This window comes from Triplophysa dalaica, chromosome 25 (genome assembly GCF_015846415.1).
Source record: "Triplophysa dalaica isolate WHDGS20190420 chromosome 25, ASM1584641v1, whole genome shotgun sequence".
Lineage (NCBI taxonomy): Eukaryota > Metazoa > Chordata > Actinopteri > Cypriniformes > Nemacheilidae > Triplophysa > Triplophysa dalaica.
In genome coordinates, this window is record NC_079566.1 from 14071591 (window position 1) to 14099279 (window position 27689).

Genomic DNA, 27689 nt, shown 5'->3' on the forward strand with positions numbered 1-27689 from the left:
CAAAGAGAACAAAAACCTTCCTTCTTTATGATCTGGCGCCCAATATCACAAAGGAAAATAGAGGTTTCTGCAATAGAATAACTGTAGGTTGTCTTTTTCATAAATAGGCTATGGATTATAAATGATTTGCTGCCCAGAGCGCAGATATGGAACATCGGCAAAACTTACAAACATGTGCAAATGATAAACTTTAATGACTATGCAGCACTAGCCGGAACGGTATAGTCCGGAGCGTCATCATGTGCAGCACTTTTCGTTTAGCTCTATGCATGCCAGACACCTCAAAAAGGTAATGCGGGCACCACGTTGGAGAACCACTGCTTCAATCCTAGTGCTTTCCAACATCACACATAGCTACAGACACAATGCTATCGAAATAAACCAAATTGAATTTCTCTCAGGCCAAAGCTACACGTCCTTATCATTCCACACATGTGCACGTGTGCCAGACAGAATATTGAAAGGTTTTCAAATGAAGAATACGGTTAAAGACCCTTAAGAGTCTGACATCACAGCTCAGGGTCAGACCTCCTCTTTGCGCAGTTTTCCAACACAATGAGCAGACAGAATATCTATCACCCTCGAGATGAGCCCTTCAAAACACAAGGCTTTTCTGAAAGCACACAAAGACGACAAGGTTACTTCTACGCCGCCTGGTAAGATTACAAATAAACCGTAGCCCATTTAAAGCAGAGTTATAAAAAGAAAACCATCCATTTATATTCAGCTCCTGTTTTACGAGGGATGACATTGAAACGAATGACGGTGAAACAGGTTGAGGCAGGAGGGCGAACACGAAATGAAACTCATTAATGCCTCGCATTAATAAAACAAACAGCAGCCAAATAACTACAGTATAAGATGAAAGTTCATGTCCATCATACATCAGGTATGCATAGCATCTCTGTTTGACTCGAATAGACATCACGTCTTTGTTTACCGTCAAGAGGGCAGCTCGCGAGACGGAGAACAACTTTGATAGTGCAAGCGATCATGAATGTGTTTTTGAAACAGACACTTAAGCATCTTCTTACAACTGGGTGTCCGATGACTGATTTTTTACCTACTTACTCAAAATTCACCTAAAAAGAGGTTTTGTGTCACCTTTGCTGAAGTCTTTCGGGTCCAAAGAGAGGCTGTATCCCGGCAGGGTCTCCAGCAGGAGCTTGTAACAGGCCTTCCAGCCCGGCTCGGGGATGGTGGGGGCCACACACTGCATGGCAGCGACCCGTTTGAAGAAAGCAGATTTTCTGTGGAAGCCGATGAGCTCGTAGAGCTCCGAGAGGATGCTGTAGCGCTGGATCTTCTCTTCTTCTGACAGCTGAACACAGACAAACATATGATGAAAGACCAACATTAAAGTATCAACCACATATTTATGAAAAAATTATGTTGAGGTAAGACTCTGGGTTGTGTTTTTGGGTTAAATCTGGAAGTTAAAGATCCAGTGTATGAAATTTAGTGGCGTCTAGCGGTTAGGTGGTGAATTGCAACCAAAGGCTCACTCCACTCCTTCCTTTCAAAGCACTACGGTGGCTGACACAGAACTAATATGTCGTCATGTTTTCATTCTTTGCTGAAGGAGATTTTACCAAATGCGCTAAAGCAGTTTGTCCGTTTAGGGCTACTATACAAACAACATGTAGAATTACATGTGAGTGGACCCGCAGTCTATGTAGATAGAAACAACTTATTCTAGCGCAATAAAAGCATAATGCATCATTAAGTAAGGACTTTCTACACCTCAGAAGACATAGTTATGTATATTATATTGCATTTCTATCAATAGATTTATCTGATCAGTGCATGTTAATATTGCATTTAATCTAATGGTTCAACTAATACCTTAAAGACACTACGACTGTTATGATTTGTCTCATGTTTGTTCTACAGTTTATTTTTTGTAAAGCTGCTTTGCAACCATGTAAACTGTGACTGTTTTTGAAATTCAACAAAAAGTTAATTAATAAGTTTCAATATCGTTTAAACCAACATGTAAGAGTCATGGGTAGAATTTCTTCAAAGTATTCTGTGGAATTCTGGTTAGAGAACAGGTGCAAACCTCACAAGAACTACCCACAAGAGATGAGCAATTAACATGAATTACTGAATTACCTGTAAGTCTGGTCTGTACTGTATGTCAATTGGGATGAATGCGTCTTCTATGTGACATCTCAGATCTAAAGTCAAGCGCTTCGTGCGAGTGCTCACCTGGCCCAGGTTGATGTAAACAGCGTTCTGAAGGAACTCGGATGCCTCCATGGACCGTTTCTGAATGGCCAAAACTCTGACAGCTTTAATACAAGCTTCCAGCTCGATCACTCCAGCGCTCTTATACTAAGAGAGTAAAGGAGAAAGATTGAGCATACATTTGTTCACATAACATTCTAACGTAAAACCTACGGGACAGTGTATGTCAACTCAGTGCTGCTAAACATTTGATCCTGATCCCAGATCAGCCTGTACAACACAAATGCTTTAACCACATAAGAGCTCTGTCTGACAAATAGATTGAAATTTACACCATTTAAATCCTGCTCTCGACTTTATGTACAAGCAACATTTATATGAATTTTAAAGACCACTTTGGATGACATAATAATTGCTGGTTCAATGCTTGAAGAACTTTTTTGACAAAATATGTATTAATGATTCAAACTGTTAAACAAATATCTTTAGGATTTGATTATACATGTAAGATAAAAATAATAATACATAAATACTGAAACTGGAAGTGCATATGGATTTTGTGAAGTGGTCTTTAACTATACGAGTTTTGGCTTTCCTGATGTTTTAGGTCAAAAAACGAAGACAGTATAGACTTGCACAGTATCTACACTGGACGCGACCGGTTTGTTGTAATGGGATTGTCTCGCCACATCAAGTGTGGACAATTTTTTTATTATAATGGGTTCTAGTGCGTTCTATAGTCTTTTGTCGCATCGCACCATGTCCAGTTTAGACACAGTGTTAAAGATCAAAATACATTTTATTTCCATATCTCATATCTAAACATCTCTCTTCATAGATATGTAGCATTGTGTTTGCGGCACAAAAGTCATGATTCATGGGAACACACATACATACTGATAAAATGTTTACCTTGAATGCACCATAAGTGGCTTTGGATAAAAGCTTATGCCAATTAATAATGTAATGTAAAAAAAAACTAATGACATCCAATCTATCAAGAAAAATCCAAGCTCAGCAGCAACCACTGCCAAAGAGTGCCTCAAAATCTTTTCAATTACGAGTCTCTAGTGCCCCCAGGTGACAAGTGGCAGAACCGCTGATGTGGCAGAATGAAGCATTTGAGATGAATGACACTGAATAAAGATCCATTCATAAGCCTGTAGTGAAAGGTTTTCCATTACAAACGCCACACGCAGAGAAAATAAAGTCAGAAAGACCGGACTTACTAACATAAATAACAAAAAAACTGAAGTCTGGACCTGCACAACCTCTCTGTGCGCCAGACGCATTACTTTCACTTTGTGCATTAAATTGTGAATAATGAGTTTGTAAACAAAGCATTCAGCCACAAGCGGTCATGCATTAGAGTGATTTAGAGAACTTAAACGAAAGTAGAAATAATACAAAGATCATCAAACCAAAGATATCACACTTGTCAGATAGCACACACAGGGTCTGATTCTCTGCAGTAATTCCATTAAGACAATGCAACACGTTCAGGGCTCCGTTAATATCCTATCGTTACGTTTTCATGCAATGCAAAATCAAAATAGGTTTAGGGGTAAAAGAGAACATGGAAAATAGGATGCCACGAAGAAGTTTCTGCGCAAGACTTTTAATGAAACAATTGACATGTTAGTTACCTTGCTGTAGTATGAGATGGCCTCCTTGTATTTCTCGATGATGTCCTCTTGACTTAAACAGTTCTTGGCCCTTCCGATCTCCGCGCTCGTGTCCGCACTGATCCCATTGGTCGTCAGGGCACCTGGACAGGAAACAGAGACGGTGACATTTCCTCGAAAAATCTCAAAAACAACTAAACTAAAATATAGTTAAAAGACTTTGCATCATGTCATTCTGACATGTAGGAATGCAATGCAAAAGAGCCGTAAATAAACATGTCAAATACTACAGCACACCCATGAGTTTATTTTTCAACTGAAGGATGAGTCATGCTTTACCAAACAAAATCTCTGCCAAAAAGACAAACAACTAAACACACAACACTTATTAAAGATGACAAGAAAATAAATGAGATTCCATTTACTTTCTGAATAAATGTTCCTTACTGTGCATGACTCACCAGTGCACGTTATTCGAAAGAAATGTTCTCATCAAACCTTCTCTAACTCTGTAAGGACTTTTAATTACATTCATCTTTAACAATATTACCTAACCGTAGATGTAAGCATTCATTTCAATCCCAGTGGATGAAACCAATTAAACCCTATCCATTCGTGACAGGGTTAATGTTAAAAATAAAGCTTTTAAATAGCACTTCAGAGATCTGTATGTCTGCCAAAGAGCTGCTGGAATAACTCTGTAACCTGTGCTACAGTGACAGGAAATCAATTACAAACAAATTTTTGCGTATAACAATCTTTTCTTTAAAAGATGATATTTGTGAAGAGTGTACATGTACATTTCATGTTTCTGGTTTATACCAAGACTCGACACACTACACTGCCCTCTGGTGGTAGAGTTGATTTAGGGGTCATTGCAAGTCAACTGGCTAAAACTTTTCATCTTGTACATTATTTTTCTGAAATAAATGCTTAAATGAAAGTCATGGTTGAATGTTTATGGAGTAATCATCTATTTTGTGGCAGGGGGGTATACAGTTGTGCTCAAAAGTTAAGGGGTATGTAAAACGGAAGTTTTTCTTCTTCTACTCCTTGTTTGTTGCAAGACGGATGTTATGATAAACTGCTTTGCAAAAAGGCGGAAGTTAAATTACGTCATTGTGAAAAGGGCGTATCTTAGAATCTGTAGACAAGCAATACTTGCTGCTTTGCAGAGCAAACTTGTCTTATGGTATCTTGATAAGGTACAATACCAAAGATATGAAAATCTCAATGTGACTTCATATCCAAACTGTAAGCTATAGAACTTCAAAACCAAATCTGGGTCACCTTCCGTACAACTGATATTTCTTGTATTCAAACATATTGTTGTTTCAAATAAACAACAGGGTTGAAAGATCAACATGAACTCAGAAGAATAGCAGTCAAACAGTGATTAGATGTTCCTGATGAGGAAGGAGGATCACAAAGCACACCGATGGATCAGAAAAATGACTTGAAAAACCCAATCAAAGTGTAATGAGAGTATCTTCGCCGAGGATTGTTTAATAGAGGTTTGACGAATCAGTCCAACAGTCATTAAGTCTGATAATTGCTTCTGTCTGCGTAAATCTGAGCAGAGAATCAAGCAGAAAAAACTAACAGCCCATCTAATGATTGCAAGAAAGACTTTTACATCGAACCAAAAGAACCCAAACACCTGCACGCATGCTCAAACACAACAATATAACTAAAACTACGAGACAAACACACACACCAGGGAGGATAAAAGCCATATCTAGAGCTACATGCGCTTTACTGTACCTGGATCAATGAGAACTTCCTGTGCGCCTGAAGACAGACAGATAAACGGAGAGAGAGACAGATACTGGTTGACTCTTTGGCAAGGGCTGCAGTGTTAGTACAGCACATATAAGAGCTCATAATGTCTGTTTATTATCTCAACATCCATTTATTATGATAAAGCGTCAGTATGGCATCTGTCGTGGCAGACATGCAGTAAATAAGTGAGGGATAAGTTATGAATAATTGCCATTAGCAGACGTTTGGAAAGCATTCGAGCTTTAAAAAGACACAATTAAACACTCTTTTAGTTGTAAAATAAAATAATTCATTTGCAACATGTTAACTGTTTTAAAATAGACTATTGTGCATAACGTAGACACATGGTTCAGAAGCACTTCCTGTTTCAAAATATTGAGAAAATCGCCTTTAAAGTTGTCCAAATGAAGTCCTTAGCATACACTCACCTAAAGGATTATTAGGAACACCATACTAATACTGTGTTTGACCCCCTTTCGCCTTCAGAGCTGCCTTAATTCTACGTGGCATTGATTCAACAAGGTGCTGAAAGCATTCTTTAGAAATGTTGGCCCATATTGATAGGATAGCATCTTGCAGTTGATGGAGATTTGTGGGATGCACGAAGCTCCCGTTCCACCACATCCCAAAGATGTTCTCTTGGGTTGAGATCTGGTGACTGTGGGGGCCATTTTAGTACAGTGAACTCATTGTCATGTTCAAGAAACCAATTTGAAATAATTGGAGCTTTGTGACATGGTGCATTATCCTGCTGGAAGTAGTCATCAGAGGATGGGTACATGGTGGTCATAAAGGGATGGACATGGTCAGAAACAATGCTCAGGTAGGCCGTGGCATTTAAACGATGCCCAATTGGCACTAAGTGGCCTAAAGTGTGCCAAGAAAACATCCCCCAAAACCATTACACCACCACCATAATTGCATTAATGAGAAATTGAACAGGTGTTCCTAATAATCCTTTAGGTGAGTGTATAGCATATTAGCCACTCAAGTTTTGATATATTTACGATAGGATATTTACAAAATTTCTTCATGGAACATGATCTTTCCTTACTATCCTAATGATTTTGGCATAAAAAGAAAAAACAATATTTAAGTATTTTTGGCTATACTAAAAATGTTCCTGAGCTCCTTAAGACTTAATTAAGTTTTGTGGTCCAGTGTCGCATTTGTGAAAGTAAAAAGACTAATAAAGTGAAACAGGAAGTGCTATCTGGACCAGGGCTGTATACATCCGCTAAATAGTCTACTACACTGTGGCCCTAAAAAAGTATTCACTTGTATCAAATGTAAAAACGCAAAATTTCATTCTCAGTAGAAAAAAACAAGATGGAACCATATGGCTCCTGCAATTGAATTACCACTTCTAAAAGCACTGACTTCAACCGATTTGAAGTCAAAGTGATTTTAGAAGACTAAAATTAGAGATTGTTCTTTTTTTACTTTAAAAAGATTTTACAAAACAAATGTTTGTGTTTACATAATATATGTTTGAGTGGCGTCACTGGCGTGTATAGTGTACAGTATTGAACAGTATTATATATATTTAAGAAATAAAAGTAATATATATATTTATATGTATACATTAAGTAAAATATATTGAGATAGAAATATAGATAAAATAATATATTTGTTATTCATTTGTAATCGATTCATCGCAATTGATGATTTGATAGCCCTAATAATAATCATTTGTATGTCTCTGGTTTAGACCGGATGTTTCTGCTGCTGTCTGTGGATGAGAGAGGATGATTTACTAATGATGTTTCATAAGAAAAATAAACAGCCGATGACACTAATAGCGCTACATCTTAGCACATGCAGAGTTATGTTAATACTAAGGAGACACTTCATACTTTACACTTTCCTTCAAACAAAGATCTGGATGGTAAATTTTGGTTAATTGTGACTTTTTTTAGACATTCATCTCAATCTAAGTTTCTCGTTTTCCCTCCTTGGATGTTTAGGACATATATAAAACAAAAACAATCTGTTTTATACTAGATCATACAGTGAATCACGAGAAAAGGAAAGACAGAAAGGGAAGCAGTCTGAACACACTGACCAGGTCTGTGTCTCTTGCCAGCATCTGCAGCGGAGGAAAGCCCAGGCTTACGGGCTCCTCTCTTCCCTGCAGTGCCTCCTGGGTAATGGAAGATGACAGAGGCCGAACACAATCCCTCCAGAGCAGCTGAGGAGGAAAACATAAACAACTTGCTGTTCTTATTCAGGACAGACGAGCGCATGTGAATGCTGCAGGTAGGTATTACAAAAAAATTGAGCAAACGTGTTAAAATGAATAGACTAAATTGCTAACACAATTTATCATTTAAGAATAATAAAAAAGGGATTTCTACAAATATATTTCCTATTTCTTTACACACACTTAGAAAACAATTTCGCTTAAAAACACTGGCTCAGGTTTAGGCTACCATCAAAAATGTTTTTAATACCAATTTCTCACCCCAGCACATCTTAACACATTTAAAGAAAAGTCTTTCAATTATTAATCAGACAGGTAATCCATCGCTGTCTTACCTCCCAGCCAGAGGAAGTCATTGACTGATCGCAGAAGCTCCACGGACATGTGATAATGCACGAAAGCGTCCTGCAACATGCCCGCTTGCAAACACAGATCTCCCACGTGCTTCCTCATGCGGCCCTGACAGCGTTTCTTATAGTGCCTGAGGAGAAAGAAAAAACACGCTTTAATTCAGACAAAAGCTCATCTCTTACACACAGAGCTCGGCCATTTATCAACGCAAGACACGCTGGCAGCCAAGCGCGGATGACGTCAGCCATATTTAGTTCAGGATATTTTTATCAATGCGGCTACATTTGGATCTCCTTCAATGAAACATCAATATGCTGATGTGGTTCTTCAGTTATCTATCACTATGACAGAGAGGGGAAAGTTCGAGTCATTGCAGTGAAAGAAGCACAGGCAGGGCTACCGGGGTTTTAACTAAAGAGGCAAAAAAGCATCTTGGTATCTATTCCACTGGATTAACAGTTTTGTGAAAATGGGGGAGGTAAAATTGTGATGGAAGGACCCCAACAGGTACCAGCGTCAAGTGTCCAATATTAGATTTGTCTTTTTTAACTGGGTCTTCTGATAGTCTTCACAACAGTAATCAAGTGTAAATTCTGCTCAGTTCGTTCTGAGCACACGGATGTCATATTCAGATTCATGCTGAAAGTGTAGATGACATAGGCACAAAAGCTTCGCGAGCGATCACTCATGAATCACCGCATGATATCCGTGCATTTCTGCATTTAACAGGTGAGGAGTGAACTTGGACAAACACTTGACCATGGCAGGTACCAGATTCCTGAAAATCATATTCTTATTGTTTAAAGGATTAAGTGTATAATATCTGCAAACATATTGACTTTCCAAACAGCTTCAGACGCTGGTCCAACCACTGTCTCTAACGGGGATGGGAAAAGGCCGATTGGGTAAGAATGATGTAAAGCAGTAGATCTACCGGCTCACCTTTTCACACCCAATAAAAAACTCACAGGACAGTATGAAAGAAAAGAAGAAAGATAATAAAACAAGGCAAAAAAAACAGCAACAAGGATAAAACAAAAAACATGAAACAGGATAGAAAATCATACACGGCTGTCCAAAAAACTGATCATGTCGTGTGAATCTTGGGTATATGATATTTACCATTGTGCATTCAGTCTTAATAATGTTCTCAAATAATCTTTTGTTTTTATATATATTTGAGAGAATTATAGCAAAAACATTTATTCAAGAGTATCACTTTATCAGTTACACTGCAACAGTGCTGCCTTAAAGTTGTTGTTGTGATTTTAGACCCACTTAAAAGTGAAAAAGCCACTTACATTTAATACAATTACTAGAATATATAAGAAAGATTCCTAAAAAAATCACTTCATTAAAGAGTTGTGTGCCAAAAATGCTGTTCTTCAGACATGAAACCCCCACATCAGTCCATCACTCGCTTTGTTGGTAAAAACAAAGTTATTAATAATTTCTTACTTTGGCATTGCATTCTGAGCAAAAACTCACCTGCTGTCCGTGTCCAACCCGACAAAGTCCTTCTTCTCAAAGGGCACACACAGCAGCTGGATCTTATCTCCGGACTTATCTGTGGCTCTGTCAAGCCTTTTCGACTCCAGGACGATAAATATGGACTCCACAAAGTCCTCAACCCGTTTCTCCACTTCGGGACAATCGTCATAACTCGGGTAGAATGCCACATCCGTCCTCTGTTGCTCGGCCACCTCCCCCTGCAGCCCGAAGACCAGCAGCCGTGAGTCGTACAGAGTCGAGCCGAACACCTCCTTCTGCCCGTGGAAACGGTCCGACAACTGTGGCCACTCTTTGGGTGTGGCGCAGCTGGTCACGGCGATGAGGCCCACGACTTTGCGATGCGTCTGGAAGTCACCCCACTCGTTGTTCTCGGGAGTGTAGTGATGCCGGTAACGGATGAAAAGGACACGCTGAGAGTCTCGGATGCTGACCTGGCTGACGCTGGTGATGCGTTTGTAGATGCGGAAGAACTGGTCTTCTGGGACGATGCCCACAGGCTGAACAACGACCAGGACTGTCTGATGGTCCTCAGCACATTGCATGTAGTCTGGGACACTCATATCTGCAGACATAAACTCTACAGAAACAAAACAATGTTATTCCTTGCAGACTTTGTATCAAACAGCTTATTTTGTACATCTGTTGGTAATGACAAAAGCCACGGCTGTAACCTTTAATTCAAGATTTTTATTTGTATATTTTGTGAAATACACATATTTTATGTATTAAACATTATAAAAATACAGTTTAAATATTTACAACCTTTTATAACTATTATAGTATATTTTCAGCTTTTTTATAAAGATTATAGCCTATTGTATAGGCTTCTTCTCTTCAATGCGAAATCTCAAATCAACACTACAGCCAGCATAATAACATAGATATATGCCAATTATTCATGACAAGCATTCAATACATATAAAGACTGAAAATGAAATGAAACTCTTGTAAACAGACTCACACACACACACAGTCCTAAACAGCGTTTAAATGACACAACAAATACATATATATGTTTAACATAAGAAAAACGTTAATAAAGCATAAATCTCAAAAGCATAAATACACACGCAGTAAGTAGAACAGTATTTTTCTGTTCTTTCATTTGGTCAATAACACTATGGTCAACAATGCAAGACAACCTCTATTCCCAAATGAAACCACTCTCATTTCATAAAGTAATAGATGGTTAGTGTTTATTTGATAGATTGTATACATATGTAATATTTGTGTTGGTTTTAATGTACGTTATTTCAGAATGAAGCATCTTTAAAAACAGAAGCAGGTGTCAATGTGAAACAACCCCCGGAACTAAACTCCGAAAAACGTTTCAAACTTAAAACTGTAATATTTATTAAAAATATATAAACGTTGAACAAAGGTAAAAGATTTGTGTTTCTACTCACATTTTGCCAAATATAAACGCTTTTCCTGAATACACAGCTGCTGTTTTTTCTTCTGCTACAGTACGCGGAGGGTGAGTCATATGGGCGCGTTCACGAGCGCTCCCTGCTGGACGTCCTCCAACAGGTTATAATAGGTATTGCGTAGATGTAAATCGAAAATGTAATGATCTTTGTGTCTCTATGATGTGTTTTCTGGAAGATGAGACCCGACAGAACACCATCAAATCCTGCTGGAATAAAACCCAAACACACCACATGCAGGAATTGTGTTATGGTTTTACTATCAAACTGCTGATGATTCATAAAGGTATTTGTAACGTTAACAATTATAATTTGTATTGTCACAATAAACAGAATGAAGTCTGAATAAATAACCTCATATCACCATCAAGACTTAAGATCGAAATAAAATAAAGAAATTGCATAAAATAAAGAAACTATATAATTCATAAATGCTCCATTCCAAGACCGCTCACGCGACAGACCTCAGTCACCCCGTAGACACTTCCGCTCGCCTGCAGTCGTTCTCCTGCGCGCCTGTCATATGATCAGCTTCCCGTTTGTGTTTGTGTTGATGCAGCAAGCTAACCGATTTTCATTATGACACCAATTTATTTGTGTCCAAACTAAACCTTTTTTACACAGCCAGCTCACATCGATCGGTTCAAGTGGAACACAGATAGCTTAATAAAACAGTTCAAATAATCTGGAAGCTTTTAAAAGCGGGTTATAATGTCGATCGAGTACGAGGAACAGCTAGCCGGAAGCCTGGTGGACTCTTTCCCGAAAGACTTTGGCTACGGTGTGGAGAACATGGACATGATGCAGGAAGACCTGGAAAACTCTCCATCTGCCGATAACAAACCCAGAATTCTGCTGATGGGACTGAGACGCAGCGGGAAATCTTCCATCCAGAAGGTCAGATGTGATTCTAGAGATCTTTACAACAGTATTTTACAACGTTAATATTGGTACGTGACTGTGCTCTGATACAAAATATGTAAATCATTACAGGAATTTGAAGAATGTGATGGATAATAATGGAAATTGTATTGGTTTTATGTGGTAATGTGTTGGGTTAGTATGATGTTATTTGGTGAATGGGAACGTAATTAATAAACGTTAATACATAAAGAAATTAATTTTGTTTTAATTGTAAACAAGGTTTCCTTTAAATGTATAAATATTATCATTCAGGTGTAATAATTATACACATGTACATTAATCTATCTGTTGTTATTCTTAGTATGTGTATAATGTGTCTTTTATATTTATTGGCATTCACACAACACATCATCCATGTGTATCATGAGAATCTATTTGAAGTGTTTTTCAAAAATAAAGTTTATATTGTGTTCGCAGCAGATGTATTATAAGTGCTTATATCTGCTGTTTTGAACATCAGGTGGTGTTTCATAAGATGTCCCCAAATGAGACCCTGTTCCTGGAGAGCACCAACAAGATCTGCAAGGACGACATCTCTGGGAGCTCTTTTGTCAACTTTCACATATGGGATTTTCCGGGACAGGTTGACTTTTTCGATCCCACTTTCGATTACGAGATGATTTTCAGGGGCACGGGCGCGCTCATCTTCGTCATTGATGCTCAGGTGAGCTGAAACCAACTATATATTGTGTCTGTGGTTGTTGCTTGAAAAGTGTGTTATTGTTTTTAATGTTTCATTTTTGAATCCGTCCCTGATTTCATTCTGGGCATCTGCTTACAAAAATGAGGGTTGACCCTGTGACGGGGAATATACTCACTTTATCTCAATGTTGTGTCTCTGTCTGTCTGTCTTTCTGCAGGATGATTATGTAGAGGCATTAGGGCGACTGCATCTGACAGTGTCGCGGGCATTCAGAGTAAACCCAGAAATCAATTTCGAGGTGTTTATACACAAGGTGGATGGTTTATCTGATGATCATAAGATTGAAACGCAGAGAGATATTCATCAGAGGGCCAATGATGATCTCGCCGATGCCAGTCTGGAAAAGCTTCACCTAAGGTTGCTCATTTTGATCTCATCTGATTCTTAAAAGATGAAAAGCTCCAGCAGGTTATGTCTAGAAATGTGTAATGTATATTCCTAAATATTTTGTTTCACTCTGATATGCATCGCAAATTCATTGTCGTATTGATTCATACCTTCTTCGCTTTTATTATTGTGCACTCTCTTGTGTTAAACTCACCCAACTTCTGTTACTCATTTCTGTCATGTTTGGATGATGTTGTTTGATGTATATATACATGATGTCAATTACTGATGCTTCTCTTTGTTTGGGTTCAGTTTCTATCTCACCAGCATCTATGATCACTCCATCTTTGAGGCCTTCAGTAAGGTGGTCCAAAAACTCATTCCTCAGCTGCCCACACTGGAAAACCTCCTCAACATATTTATTTCTGTGCGTATACAGCCTGCTTTCCTCATACACATTTGCCAAACTTATTTAAGCTCGACTCTAGTTTACTTCAGGATTGAAGCTTAAATGAGATTCCAGATGTTGTTTTGTTGACACTAGACGGCCTTATTGGTGTTATATGCAGACAGTCATTCATTTGTAGTTCCTTAGTGTGTTGCTTACGTTACATCCCCTCAGAATTCTGGGATAGAGAAAGCATTTCTGTTTGACGTGGTCAGTAAGATCTACATCGCCACAGACAGCTCGCCGGTGGACATGCAGTCATATGAGCTCTGCTGTGACATGATCGATGTCGTCATTGACGTCTCGTGTATTTACGGGTGAGAAACTGTGACCATTGAAACCAAAACAAACAATCCAAATCATCACTAAGACCTTTAGCTTTATTTGTTTAGCACGTCTGTAGTGCACCATGAATATACAGGATGATTCTATCATCTGCTTGTGTAAAGGTTAGATTTGTTTTTGGGTTTTTTACAGACTGAAGGACGACAGCAACAGCAACGCTTATGATAAAGAATCTTTGGCCATTATAAAGCTGAATAACACCACAGTGCTTTACCTCAAAGAGGTGACAAAGTTCCTGGCTCTGGTCTGCATCCTGAGAGAGGAGAGCTTTGAGAGGAAAGGTGAGGAAGAATAACAGCTTGTTTTAGTTTTTAGGCAGCCGATCTACATCTACATTGTTTTACTGACAGCAAACCCTCTTTGATGCTCAGTTTTGCACAGAATATTTAAGTTTAATTTGAAACAACAAATCATATTTTGACTGTACAATCATTTCCAAGATGTGAAGTGTTTAAGGTAAACACAAAATACTTCACCTGTCTGCCATTGGCTATTTAAACAGTAAGTCCTCCCTTAAACTCACACCATTGGTTGAAATAAGGTTAAGTGGAAGAATGTTGCAGCAGGATTCACACTTTTGTGAAATCAAACGTACAAAAAAAGTATTTTATGGCTTTTGTTGTCACTGCATATAAAGCTGGGAGGACAAAGTATTTTAACATGTTTATGAATTACGTACATCAGTTTTGCATTTCTGTCGACCTTGATTTTTGGTCTAGCAAGAGTCGTGAACAGCTGACGCTGCTTTCTTACGTTGATGACACGCGTACCACACACACACACACACATGCCCACATGAGTCATGTGACGTCGACTGTATTCCCACAGGTTTGATAGACTACAATTTCCACTGCTTCCGAAAGGCCATTCACGAAGTGTTTGAGGTGAGCAGCGCCACCCAGAGGACAGTAGCAGCGGTGCAGTCCAGCCCACCCCACAGTAGCGGCAAGGCTCTGGTCCGACTCAAATCGGCAGCGATGAACGGTACCCCCAGGAGTCTGGTTTAACCCGGGACACACCGACCTCTAAGAACACAGGGCCTTTACACAAGTGCAAAAAACATGCGCTACCTTACACATGAGATAACTGGAGCGCTTCTGTGGTTACACCTGCTGTTTCAGGTACACGGAGACACACCAGAGGACTCAAGGAGAACTACATTGCTGCTTTTTTATGATGCTATGATTTCTGTGAGTGTGTGCGCGTGTGTATGAGTGTGTGCAAACACAGTATCACCTAATGTTATACAGGCATATGGAAAATCTGTGCAATGTAGCCAAGAAATTGAAACGAATAATGAAAATCGTCCTTGAAATTAGACTGAGCCTGATTCACTAGTTGTCGAAGTCAGATTCTAGATTCTTCTTGTAGTAGAAATCCTCATTCATTGGCCTGAGATTGCAGCGGCTGTCTAAGCTATTTACCTTTGTGAGGATTTTAGGGAAAATAAAGGGAGCAAAGGCCCAAATTACATTAACTTTGGATGTCTAACTGTCTGTGAATGGCCTTACAGTGACATGAATCACATACAGAGACTTCTTCTTCAGTTATAGAATGTATCTCGCCAAATATCCTCTAAGTTTAATAAAAATTAAACAGCGAAAATTTTCATCCCAGACCAACAACAAAAGTATGCAGTGTAATTTGCCATATAATGGTTATTCCAGTGTTCTGGTGTACATGCAGAATACAGTATAAAGTCTGTTGAACGTGAGATAACGGTATTATGTAATTAACCCTTTCTTTTACATGATTTATTATTTTATTCACATTCAAAAATGTCCAGTTCTTGTTCGGATATAATGAGGGCTGTGTGTGTTTGCGTGCGTGCGTGTGTGTGGTTGCATAGATTGTGAAAGTTTTTGTTTGAATGATGTGTGTGTGTCTGTGTGTGTCCTTTGTTTTTTTCTAATAAAGTGTAAAAGAATAAAATATTAATTTTGTGATCGAATTATAAAGATTATTTAGAAAATGAAAATTGTTTACTCATGTTATATTTTGTCTCCGAGCACGATGAAATATTAAAGCTATATACATTTCTGCCTTTTGTTTTTATTTTTGAATTGACATGTGAAAACGCTCGTGCAGTAACTCTAGATGTCGCTGTTTAATAGTGTTATTTCAGCAGAGTTGAATAACGTTAGCGTTGAATATGTCTGGAGCTGCACTGCGCAGACCAATCATGTCATGACGTCAGAGTATCGTGAGAGCAGAGCGAAAGCTGCGATCTCGCGATTATTTGATATCATACCACGAATGCTCTGCGCACAGCTGCGTGAAGTCTAATACGACTTCAACAGATTAAACCAGAGTAAAGTCATTTATATTACATCCTTATTTTTAAATGAGTCACTTTAAGAAATAACCTCGTAGATAAAGAAATAAATGCGTTATTGTATTACCTCGGTAAAAACAACAAATGTTAGAGTTTTTTAACAATTGTGATTTTTTTGTAAAATAGTTAAGCTTCGCAATAAGGGCAAATTTTCAAACGTTGATGTTTTGACAGTTTTAAGAATAAACAGGGATGTGGAGAGTTAGTTTGGATGTAATGGTCCAGCAGATGTAGGAGGGGTGTGCAAATCGAGCAACTGCGCGCGCCTGTGTGTGTCAGACCGCAGTCCGATCTCGCGCATCAGACGACACACATCAGCTAAACCACGGTAAGATCTTAACTTAATACAACGTTAAACGTGGTTCACACTTGTGAAAAGTTATTGGGCTCGCATACGGAGACACTTTTTTTTTTTCTTTCAATGCTGCGTAAAGCTCATCATAAAGCTGAATGCATGTACAGGTGAAGTCAATGTAGATGTCAATCATCTGTTTGTCATCATAATTGACGTGTGTCTGTATTTCTACTGAACTTCCTGAAGCCTCTATGATGTTTATTGAGTTTCCTTCGGTGTATCTGATGTATATATAGATTATGTTGTTTATTGTCTATTGTTTAAGCAGTGTCTCTATCATGCTGTTTGTTTTCCCCATACAGGACAATCCTTTTGGAAAAGGCTCAAAGTAAGTACCTACAGTTTAGGTTTTGTATCAAACAATGATAGTTGTATTGCGCGGTGTGAAGCACCCCATTTGGGGGACAAAAGCATCATGAAAAGTATAGATTTCCCAAACAGGGAGTACAGGAAGTTTCTTATTGGCATTAAAATGGAGTTTACCAACAGCTTCTTCCCCAGACATGTTTGAATGGGTACAATTTTATTATTCACAGATCTCATCCTGATGTTTCATTGATGTCTTGTGTTTCCACACATTTTGTGTGACAATCCTCAGAAGACATCAGCAATGAAAGTCTATGGAGATAAACTATGGTAAAGTGATTTGAATATAGATATCGTGATGATGAATTAGATATTATAGGTCTTTATTAAGTTATGAATCTTGCTTTTAATAGTCGCAGCCAGAAAACAAACCTCTAGCATTGTTTAGTTCTATTGGGGTTTAGACAGGGATGGATTGTGGTATTAAGAGAGGCGCCGGTGAGGTAAACAAGACGCCTGTTTATAAAACATGGCTTGTAAAACTAAATAATACAAACGTTTTGAGGTATTCTGTACCACCGGGGCAAGTGGGGTGTCCAGACTTGCGCTGCTCGCTTTTTCCACCATCTAAATGCATGATGTCACACCCGCAATTTCCAGACATACAGCGAATTTGGCAGAAAGCGGGATAGTTTCCACTGGCATTCAGCAAACACATGGTTACGGGGTCTGTATGGACGTGTAAGTAGCTGGCTGAGAGAAATCTTTCTAAATGAGTAACTGGCCAGAATGTGGGTTTTCTAAGAAATGCAACCTTTTTTTCACCATCTGGAGAATGGAATTTGCCTTTTTTTTAAGCAGGAAAATTCCTCTGTTTGACCTTTTTTTTAAAGCATCTCGTTCTTTGGTGCTATGGCCCTGACCACAGTGGCATTCTCACAGCGTGGTACAGGCAGAGAGCGTGGGGCTTAGACAATAGCTGGAGAAACGCCAGGCCCATAGACACGCTATGATCTCTGTATAGTCTGACCCCTCACAAAAAGCACACTTTAAAAAAAAAATGATGTTATATAGCACTAAAAGTGGTTCTTGTCTCGTAATCATAGTGGAACCACGTTAAGTGCTATATAGGACTATATCTTGGTTCTTCAGTGGTTCTTTAGGATGACGGAGGTGCTCTATAGCACCACTTCCGTATAAAGAACCCGTTAAGCCCCTGTATGGTTCTATAGAGCACCTCAAGAACCTTTGAGGAACCACTGAAGAACCAAGAAAGATATGGTTCTATGTATACCTTAAAGTGGATTACATAATTATGAGCAAAGAACCACTTTTAGTGCTACATAGGACCATTTTTATTGAGTGGGGACATAACCCTTTCTGGGGTCATACAAATCGTTACCATGGCAACCATGGATTTGTTCAAAAATGTGAAATTATATTGGTATGAGATGTAGAGTCGGGCACACCCACAACCCTACACAGAGTAAACAGTCTGGAAAATGAAGGGGTGGGAAATCTAACATCACATTTCCTTTGTTTTTGTTTTCTTTTTTATTTTCAGTTGTGGCTTATACCAACTTATTACAGTTTTGTAACTAGATTTGTGACATATCTGGTGGAAACCTACTTTAGGTAGTTTAATATTAACAGGCAATATCAACAGTGACTTAAGTGTAAGTGTGATTAATTTAGTGTTTTTCAATGCCTAAATAAAAAAAATGGTTGGGTAGTTTTCCACCCACGGACAATGTCTTTAACTATCTACATTTATATTTATGCATTTGGCAGACGCTTTTATTCAAAGTGACTTGCATTGCATTATTCTATACATTTGTTTTGTGTATGTGCAATCCCCTGGGATCGAACCCACGACCTTGCGTGGTTAACACAATGCTCTTACCACTGAGCTACAGGAAAGCTTTCAACCATCTGTTGAAAACGACCCAGCTTTTTTAGAGGCTATAATCGCATCGAAAAAAAAATTATGGCAATCCAACTTTCTTAACAAGCCAAATGATTTGGGTATATCAATTATATGTGTAGTTAATAAAGAAAATGATGAATCAGACTTTGGCCTTGGCAGAGACTACAAATAATTATGGCATTTGGCAAACAAGATGGTATTTTTTTAAGGGTGCGGGTGGTAAAGAAACACTTCTTTATTCTCAGTCCAGATTTTCCTTTGGTCTCTTTATGCATGTGGTGATTGTTTTGAGATCTGTCCGTAATGTTGATACGGATCAAAAACCTGTTGAACCAACTTGTAATTTACTCCACATGTGAATCCTAAATCCATTACATTCTGCACATGGTTGTGTTATCAGTATTTTTCGTTGCAGGTTTATTGCCTAAATTTGGGTAGATATAAGAGAAATGTGACGGGTTTAATGTTTAAAATCTCTGTAGATAAGAGAAAAGGGATTTATAGTGAATGTTTTTTCAGATCATTACAGACCCAGAGCTGGACGCGGTGCTAAAATCACGTCTTAAGCAATAAAACCTGTTCGCTTATAATATGTTTAATAAGCATCTCATAATGTCTGTATTGTTTGTGACTGCCTTTAATGAGTCTCATGGCAGAAAGATGCATTGTTGTTAACAGTAAACAAACTCAAAGATCTCTACAGTGATTTTACATTTAAGCTTCTTTTTTCCCTAAATTGATCTTTTTGGGTAATTCTTGGAATGCAAAAATATTTCATAACAAAGTTACAGGTATATATGGCCTTTAGGTATAGTCGTAATAGTTTAAGATGTTTTCTGTTTTTTAACACGTGTTGCATTGAATAAGCTTGACGCTGTAGTCCTCAGAATACCTGTGGAAATCCCATTGAAGGAAAGTTTTGTTCTTGGTTCAGGTTTTACGCACCGTTTAGCAGCAAGTTTCTTTGGAGACCTGCGGCTTGTGGAATATATGAGGTGGAACCAGAACAGAGACGCCATTCCTGCGATTGGGAGTGCATGGGGTCTGTGTAAATTAAAAGGGATTGTACATCATAGAGCTTTCAAGTCTTTATACAGATGTGGACTAAAATCATGTTGATAACAAAAGTTTGTGTATTTATATGTGAAACTATATCTTGTGAGACTGTTTGCACTTTGTGAAATCAGGTTTATTTATACGAGCGTTTATACTTGCCAGTTTTCTAGGCTCACATTTATACATTTACATTTATGTGTACACAAACCCATTTATAACACAGTTTTCTGCGTAAGCTTATGTCCACGGACCCTGATGAAGTGACATTCAGTGAAATGTCAAGGGGTTGAAAGAGCAAAACTCTTCAGAACATCTTGAAAGGTCAGAACCCTCTGGTCACATTACAGTCTTCTAGATTTTACCATAAAGCTGTCTTCAAGCAGATTAACCAGCTGAACACTTTGAGATATGTTTCAATCTTTACATAGCCTAACATGAAGGCTTTGGGTCGCTGGCGGGATGTGGTAGATGCGTCACCTGCTGTATGATCCGGAACTTTGGAAACATTCCTAAATTTGAAACATCTTTCCGTATATGAACATTCCACGACACCTACACGGCGGTCTTTTCCTTCCTTTTCAATGTGTCAGCAGTATTGAATAAATAATACATGACACATGCACTTGCTATGTGTTTGCGGGAAGCTGAAAGAATAGGGGAAAATCAACTTGTCTAGATATTACAAAGAAAATGTTGCTTGCTTATTAAAAACTGTCTTCAGTGTTGGTTTACAGTGTCCAGTTTGAATGTACTACGGGATTTTTTATTTATTTAATTTAGTCATCATTTACTCACCTTCGAGTTGATCCAAATGTGTATACATTTCTTTGTTCTGATGAACACCGAGAAAGATATTTGGAAGAATGCTTATAACCGAACAGATCTCAACAAATACAATGGTAGTCAAAAGTGCCCCAGTTTGCTGTCCAACATTTTTCAAAATGTTTTCATTTGTGTTCAACAATAAATATGATAAAGTAATTTTTCCTAGTCTAAGGGTTTTGAGATCTGTTTGGTTATAAACATTTTTCCAAATATCTTTCTCTGTGTTCATCAGAACAGAAATGTATACACAATTGGATCAACTTGAAGATGAGTAAATGATGACAGACTTTTCCTTTTTGGGTGAAGTATCACTTTAACATCAGCAGTCTACTCTTGCGTGGTCTCACTGTAATTCCTGACATGTAAAAACCAAAATTGACATTTAGAAAAGATCAAGTTGCTGGACACTTGATGTCTTATGATGTCATCATTTCTGTCTCGGCTCTTTTGGATGAAGCCGTTTCCATAAGACATGCAGTTAAATGTTTAGTCATTCTTTATGAAAAAGAAAATGATGTCATGTTAAACTTGATGGAGTGTTGTTTATATCAGCTTGATTGTTATTCATTACGGTTTTAGTTTATGGTATCATTATGATAGGTGGGAAGTGAATGATGGATATTTATGTTATAAATGCCATTACGTTTTAAAGGTTAAAGGTTCAGCATGTTCTACAAACCCAACTTCTGTTTCATGCTTGACTCCCACACGGAACCCAAGAGGAGAAAACAGTCTGTTCTTAATATAAACAAACAAGGATGGGAAAAAAGTTGGGACAAAAAGAGGCCGTCTGGACAAACAACTGACCCTTGAGTGTGCATTTTTGTGTCATTGTTCAGAAACGTTCCTCTGTGGGCTTGTGTGTCGCACAGCTCTTGTTCAAACCGCTTTACACGCAGACATCAGTCTCTTTTACATGAAACATTTACAGGACGCTGGGGGATTGACTTTCCTCAACGTGAGTCAAAAACAAAAGGTCGTTGTTGGGATTGAAAAGTGCGTGTGATAACATGGTTTGATGTAACATCCAGACCTATACATAAAATAAACTAACTTATTTAAACAAGCACTGAAGTTATATTAGAAGTTCCCTGCTGCCAACTAAAAAGATGCTCTTGCATAAGGATGTAACCATAGCTACAATGGAATTAATAGATTTAGATTCAGAGTCACATTAGGAATTTTATGGGACATTTTCTGTTTAACGTTTAAAAGACTCTGATGGTATCTCTCTGGTCATTGCAGATGCAACAGAGAACTGCAAACACTGGTGTTTAGTGTGGGAATATGTCTATTCTCACGCTCTGTGTCACACACACGCACACGGTCATGATCATAGATGTGATCACGTGGCTCCCACTGGAATGATATCCGTTTAATCAGAGATAATGAATCGGACTTAAGATCCCTGGTGTATACTTTGTATCTCTCTGTCTCATACACGAGACACGCTTAATTTACTGCCGTTGTTTAATTAAAAACCTTTGGGTGTACTGTGCTGTAGAAAGATTGACCAAGACAGATTCATCTCTCAGTACTGACTTTATAAATTGCATTGCACTTCTGTCGAATGGAAGAAGATGCGTTTCAGCACGGCTCAGTTCATTAACCCTTCATCTGTTCGTTGTTTTTATGTGTTTATGATTTAGGACTGGAGTGAAGATCTTGACCGAGAGCATCATGTCCGAGTCATTCGACTGCAAGAGCTGCAAAGAGTCTCTGTATGGCAAGAAATACATCCAAGTGGATGATGTTCCCCATTGTGTCCCGTGTTACGACCGTCTGTACGGCAACACCTGTCACCAGTGTAAAGAGCTCATCACACACAGCGCACGAGTAAGTTTGTGTTTTGAAAATGGTTTCGTCGTAAAATTATACAAACATTTGCTTGTGATGTTGAATGCATTACCACATTTACTGTAGAAGTATATTATTTCAAGGATGCATGCCGCTGTTTGTGTAAGATTTATTCTCTGGAATATATTTCTTGGCGAGGAATACACAAACAAATCCCACGCGTGTGGTTTACATGTGTCATTTGTCATAGCTGTCGAGTCTCACATCTGATTATTGTCACGCGTAACAGCGACGAAACAGAGAGCCAATCAATCAACACTTCTCTCTCTCTCTCTTCTCTCTCTCTCTCTCTCTCTCTCTCTCTCCCTATCTCCCTCTCTCTCCCTTCTCTCTCTCTCTCTCTCTCTCGCTATCTCCCTCTCTCTCTCTCTCTCTCTCTCCCTATCTCCCTCTCTCTCCCTTCTCACTCTCCCTCTCTCTCTCTCCCTCAGTCTGTGAATGTGATGATGTGTGTTATTTGCTTATTCTTTGTTTAAAGCACTGAAGCCACAGAGGTCACGTGTAAAGGTTTAAAGATTTTTCACAATATTTGATCTGGTTTTTTTTATATTTTGTGGTCTCATCACGTAAAAACATAAACATGTCATGTTTCATCCTCAAAAAACATTTTAATGTAAGAAAGATGGAACGTACTGAAAACATTTGTTACAGTAGATGTCATTCTAATTTATTCAGTAGTACAGAAATAATATTTGAACCGTGCACTTTTATTTAAATTATGCACATTTGGTACTTCACTGTACTGTAACCTTTTTGGTAATTATATTTTTTTCATTTATTTATTTGCGTATTTTTTTATGTCGTTCCAGATTTTTTTTAACAAAAAAGCCCAGGGTTCTGTCCATGGCTGTTCATCTTGAGCACGCCCACAAGATCGATATTATAGGAAAAAAATACAGTTTCTTTACTTGACTAAATCTTGAGTTCTATAAAAGGCCATAGTTTCCAAATGAAGCCAAATGTCTTCTTGATATGTAGTGTATATGCCGTGTTTGCAGTCATGTGGTGTGTGTGTGTATCTATTCAGGAGCTGTATTATGAGGACAGACATTATCATGAACAATGTTTCTGCTGTTCACGCTGTGGATGTTCACTGGCCGATGAGTCTTTCACGTGTCAGAACGACGCTCTTGTGTGTAATGCCTGTTACTGCAGTGAGTTTTCCTCCAAATGTGTGGCCTGCAACAAAACTGTGATGCCAGGTACGGTTCATTCCACACACCTAAGCTTACATTGAATGTGGAATTAAAGCGTAAATGTAATTCAATACAATTCAATACATTTTTATTTATACATTACTCGTTACAATGAATGTGTATTTTTTCAAAGCAGCTTCACAGGAGAAAAGAAAAAGGAAAAAGGTAGAATAAAGTGCAGTGCAATGAATAAAGCAATGTTTTAATAAAGCAATGATAATGGACTTTAACAAACCATAAGATCATCTAAAAAAAAAAAAGTCAACACGACAAAGTGACGACAAACCAAAACTCAGATGATGAATAAAATGGAAGAAAATGGCAAGTTCTCTTCTGACACATTACAGCTGCAGTCAGTGACTGAGATTACAAGTTACTGAGGAATGTTTATGATACACAGTGAGAGCTTATTAGTAGTGATTTTGTCCACTAACATTTAATTTAAGAATGATTATTTTTAGGTGAACTGTTGATTGTGCTAGATTGGGAACATTTCATCATAAAACATGTCAGGAAATGATGTTTTAACATAGTTTCTCACTCAGACAGAAACTGAGTTAATGAGTTTTGATTGGACGACAGTGTGCGGAAGTGAAGATAAGAGACACATGCTCAGCCCGACGGCCACGATCGCTCTCATGCCTCAGTGTCTGACGCCAGCACACAGTCGTTCCATTACCCATAATTACACTCCGTCGCCTGACTCTCTGCAGAAAAATGAGAGCCGCTGAAAGTCGCAGACGGATAAAATTACAAACTGAAACTGACAGTTCTCTCCTCTCTTGCTTTAAACCCAATCTGCCATCACCGGCTCCCTGAGGGCGAGTTTCACGCCCATCGGTTAAAGCAAAGGGTCATAATAAAAAGATCAAATGTACCGTTTTCCCACCAAACCTGAATGCTAAATGTGTAACGTGTGCATTCCAGATGCGTTTTTATTGAAATACCAGCCATCCTGCTATTTCCTTAAGAAACACAACTCCCCCCGCAGGAAGGTTGACATGAGGGGCAGTTTAACCTCACATGTGAGCTTGTGCATATTTGTGTAGGCAGACTGCTTGTGTGGATTCCTCAGACGCGCTCATAGCTACGTGACAAAGACCGCATCTTGATCTTGTGTAACTGCTGTTACTTATCAGACACGCTCGGCCACCCGCAAACACATATTGTAAAATTCATGTTTTGCTGGTGAACAGGTCGAAGCACATTCGCTGATTTCAACAGACATGAGATGAAGTCATATGATAAAGAAAGAGCAAAAATGTCACATTCGGTCTTTGAAACTAACTTGTTTGTGAGATATCGCTTTATTATGAAATGACTCTTTCTCTCAGGCTCAAAGAAGTTGGAGTACGGTGGATGCACCTGGCATGAGGAGTGTTTTGTTTGTTATGGTTGTGAGCAGCCCATCGGCGCTCAGGCCTTCATCCCAGATAAGGGCGATTACTACTGCGTGCCGTGTTACGAGGGACGCTTCGCCCCACGCTGCGCTCGCTGCAAACAGGTGAGATTAAACAGAAAACCACGCTGCATGACATCGAAGATTAATGCACATAGCAGTGGTTCACAACCTTTTTTGGGCCAGCACTCCCCTATACATTTCCAGGTCCTTACTGGCCCCCACAAATATAATGGGCTAAATTTCTTCATAATAATAAAAATTAATGATTTGTTATTATAATATAATTGAAAATGCATGCCACTGAATTGGGAAAATCAATAATCTCATTAAATGTATATTTGTTTTGTCTCGTCAAATAAAATGAAATAAAAAGCATGTCACTGAAAGTCAAATAACAGATTTGATTGTCCAGCTGGACATCTTTCCCAAAGAGCAAAGACGATGGGAAGTAGAGTGTTTGAACTTAGTTTCAATACTCTCCTTAATGATAAATATATATGTTTTAGGTTTTAATAAATAAAAACCTTAAAAAAGCTGCTTGGATTCACCTTACTTAAATTGTGTGTAAGTTTGTAGGCCTAAATGTGTGTGCCAGTGTGTACTTACATTAGAGGTATAACACAAGGTTTGTCATTAATCATTTTGGTTAGTTTTCTATATAAAATATTTAAAAAAGAAAAACAACATTTCGATATATTGCGCATCCCTATTTATAGCGCATTATTATTATTGGATTCAGGTTTTTGACACGTTTCAAACTGTTGTTTGAAATCAGCTCTCCACAGTACTCAGTCACTAAAAACATAAAAAAGAAAAAACTTAGTCAAAAATGTTTATATAGATTTACTCTTAATAAATGTTATTCTCATCTAGTCGAAGTCAAGTAAACTTTATTAAGATAGCGCTTTTTACCATTTTCATTTTATTCAATCACATCTTCCTAATCTCAACTAAATGAGACGATTCACAGTTCTTCCCATATACCTCTAATTATATTGGTGCGGCACTCAATATGTTTTGAGTATTTTACTGTTTGTATCTGTCTGGTCTCGTTTTTAGATTTTAGTGCATGGTGGGGTGACATACCGAGATGAGCCGTGGCACAGAGAGTGTTTTCTCTGTACGGGTTGTAAGACGCAGCTCGCCGGTCAGCCGTTTACAACACAAGGTGAAGATCCGTACTGTGTGAAGTGCTTCAGTAACCTGTACTCCCAGAAATGTGCCGCGTGCAACAAGCCGATCACAGGTTAGTGAGAGAGGTTTCTGTAAGAAGATGACTGAACATGTGCTAACACAAACACTGTGTCAGATGAGACACTGTTGTATTGTTTGGTTTAAAATAATGTGTCATGTGTTTGGAGGCTGGCATTGAGTCAATCTGAAATCCTTTTGTTTGAGCACGTCTCCAGTCTTACACTATCAGGCTCACACACGGGTCAAGTCTATCAAAGTGGTCTAATTTTATATTTATATGCTTTTATATTTTCAGTTTAACCTCTTTATTGGCATGACATAACTGCACATTTGTTTTGCCTCCAAGGGTGTGTACAGTGTGTCCAGGACAAAAACAAACAATGTTTAATCTGCTTAAGAAAAAGATGTATGTAGTGTAAAATAAAGTGAAAAGAACGTGTAATAAAAACATAAACACACTGTCTCTGTCTGTCAGGTTTTGGAGAGGGGAAGTACATCTCTTTTGCGGAGCGTCAGTGGCATCAGCCGTGTTTTAAGTGTTCCTCGTGTTCAGTGTCTCTGGTCGGTGCCGGATTCTTTCCGGACGGAACAAACATTCTCTGTAAAAGCTGCAATGGCATATAACCCACGGCTCATTTCCACAGATGAACTGTCGCTTTGTGAGCAGACCTTTAAAAACAAGTTATACATGCATTTATAAATGACATCATTTTTATGTGTAATGTCAAACTGAATTTGTAAGTTACACTGTTGTATTTGGGCATTTATCATCACAGGACATTTATATCCAAAATCAAATCCGTTTGAACGCAGCATGTGTAAACGAAACCATTCTTTGAAATGCTGTTGTTTTTATAAATGCAGGCGTCTTTTGCATAGTTTAGCTTTAGGATGCGTATCATTTCCATCGAGTCCAATGTTTGCATATTCTTTAGACCTTACATATCCTTCAACTGCATCATTCCTCAACAATGCACGCTAACCTAAGCGTCTCTCTGTTTGCGAAGTCGTGTGATCACTGACACATTAAACTACAAAAATATTGCACTGCATTATACGCTGTTTTGAAAAAGTTTCAAAAGCATAATTCAGGTTTTTTTCTTACATTGTGAATGGATGAATATCAATAATGCTTTATTCTGCTTTATAATGATGCTTACATGAATATTTCTGATCTTTGATGTATTTTTTGTGTATGAATGCCTTTTTTGTAAAATAATTATATATTTCTTTAAATATGTTGTTTGAAATAAGTACACAAAATCTAGCATTTCTTTCTGTAAAAACAAATGTAATTTAAGTAATTAAATGTTCCTTGAAAATTGCCGTAAAATGAAGCTGACATGATATTCATGACAATAAAGTCTGTTATATCTACTCGTTGCAGATTTTAGTTACG

The 27689-nt window shown here is 38.2% G+C and overlaps 3 protein-coding genes across 4 annotated transcripts in view; 2 read left to right on the forward strand and 1 right to left on the reverse strand.

Annotated features, from left to right (window-relative positions):
- Nucleotides 1-11640, reverse strand: part of trappc9 (trafficking protein particle complex subunit 9) — a 168556-nt gene extending 156916 nt beyond the window's left edge. Inside the window, 9 exon segments of the mRNA XM_056741217.1 lie at nucleotides 1105-1321; nucleotides 2212-2337; nucleotides 3837-3958; nucleotides 5580-5606; nucleotides 7663-7788; nucleotides 8136-8281; nucleotides 9640-10240; nucleotides 11070-11299; nucleotides 11555-11640. Coding sequence (XP_056597195.1) covers nucleotides 1105-1321; nucleotides 2212-2337; nucleotides 3837-3958; nucleotides 5580-5606; nucleotides 7663-7788; nucleotides 8136-8281; nucleotides 9640-10235 — 1360 coding nt within the window. The 5' untranslated portion in view covers nucleotides 10236-10240; nucleotides 11070-11299; nucleotides 11555-11640.
- On the forward strand, nucleotides 11632-15877 carry rragcb (Ras-related GTP binding Cb). The gene is made up of 7 exons (XM_056741218.1): nucleotides 11632-11987; nucleotides 12475-12678; nucleotides 12875-13074; nucleotides 13357-13471; nucleotides 13667-13809; nucleotides 13970-14118; nucleotides 14666-15877. The coding sequence occupies exons 1-7, from the start codon at nucleotides 11802-11804 to the stop codon at nucleotides 14842-14844; spliced, it is 1176 nt and encodes a 391-aa protein (XP_056597196.1). The 5' UTR covers nucleotides 11632-11801; the 3' UTR covers nucleotides 14845-15877.
- Nucleotides 15878-16414: 537 nt separating this feature from the next.
- fhl3b (four and a half LIM domains 3b) lies at nucleotides 16415-27667 on the forward strand. Of its 2 annotated transcripts, XM_056741957.1 has the most exons (7): nucleotides 16415-16500; nucleotides 16830-16855; nucleotides 22291-22477; nucleotides 23526-23700; nucleotides 25029-25198; nucleotides 26156-26342; nucleotides 26766-27667. In XM_056741957.1, exons 3-7 carry the CDS (start codon nucleotides 22322-22324, stop codon nucleotides 26912-26914), a joined length of 837 nt encoding a protein of 278 aa, XP_056597935.1. In that variant the 5' UTR covers nucleotides 16415-16500; nucleotides 16830-16855; nucleotides 22291-22321; the 3' UTR covers nucleotides 26915-27667. The 2 variants fall into 2 exon arrangements, with proteins under 2 accessions (XP_056597935.1, XP_056597936.1); XM_056741958.1 differs by lacking the exon at nucleotides 16830-16855.
- Nucleotides 27668-27689: the final 22 nt, after the last annotated feature.

Bases quoted from the DNA above. Each gene is read 5' to 3' on its own strand.
- rragcb (XM_056741218.1), top strand. From the start codon at position 11,802: ATGTCGATCGAGTACGAGGAACAGCTAGCCGGAAGCCTGGTGGACTCT. The intron at 11,988-12,474 runs GTCAGATGTGAT...TTTGAACATCAG, and splicing joins GGAAATCTTCCATCCAGAAG to GTGGTGTTTCATAAGATGTC. The intron at 13,075-13,356 runs GTTGCTCATTTT...GTTTGGGTTCAG, and splicing joins CTGGAAAAGCTTCACCTAAG to TTTCTATCTCACCAGCATCT.
- fhl3b (XM_056741957.1), top strand. From the start codon at position 22,322: ATGTCCGAGTCATTCGACTGCAAGAGCTGCAAAGAGTCTCTGTATGGC. The intron at 22,478-23,525 runs GTAAGTTTGTGT...GTATCTATTCAG, and splicing joins TCATCACACACAGCGCACGA to GAGCTGTATTATGAGGACAG. The intron at 23,701-25,028 runs GTACGGTTCATT...TCTTTCTCTCAG, and splicing joins CAACAAAACTGTGATGCCAG to GCTCAAAGAAGTTGGAGTAC.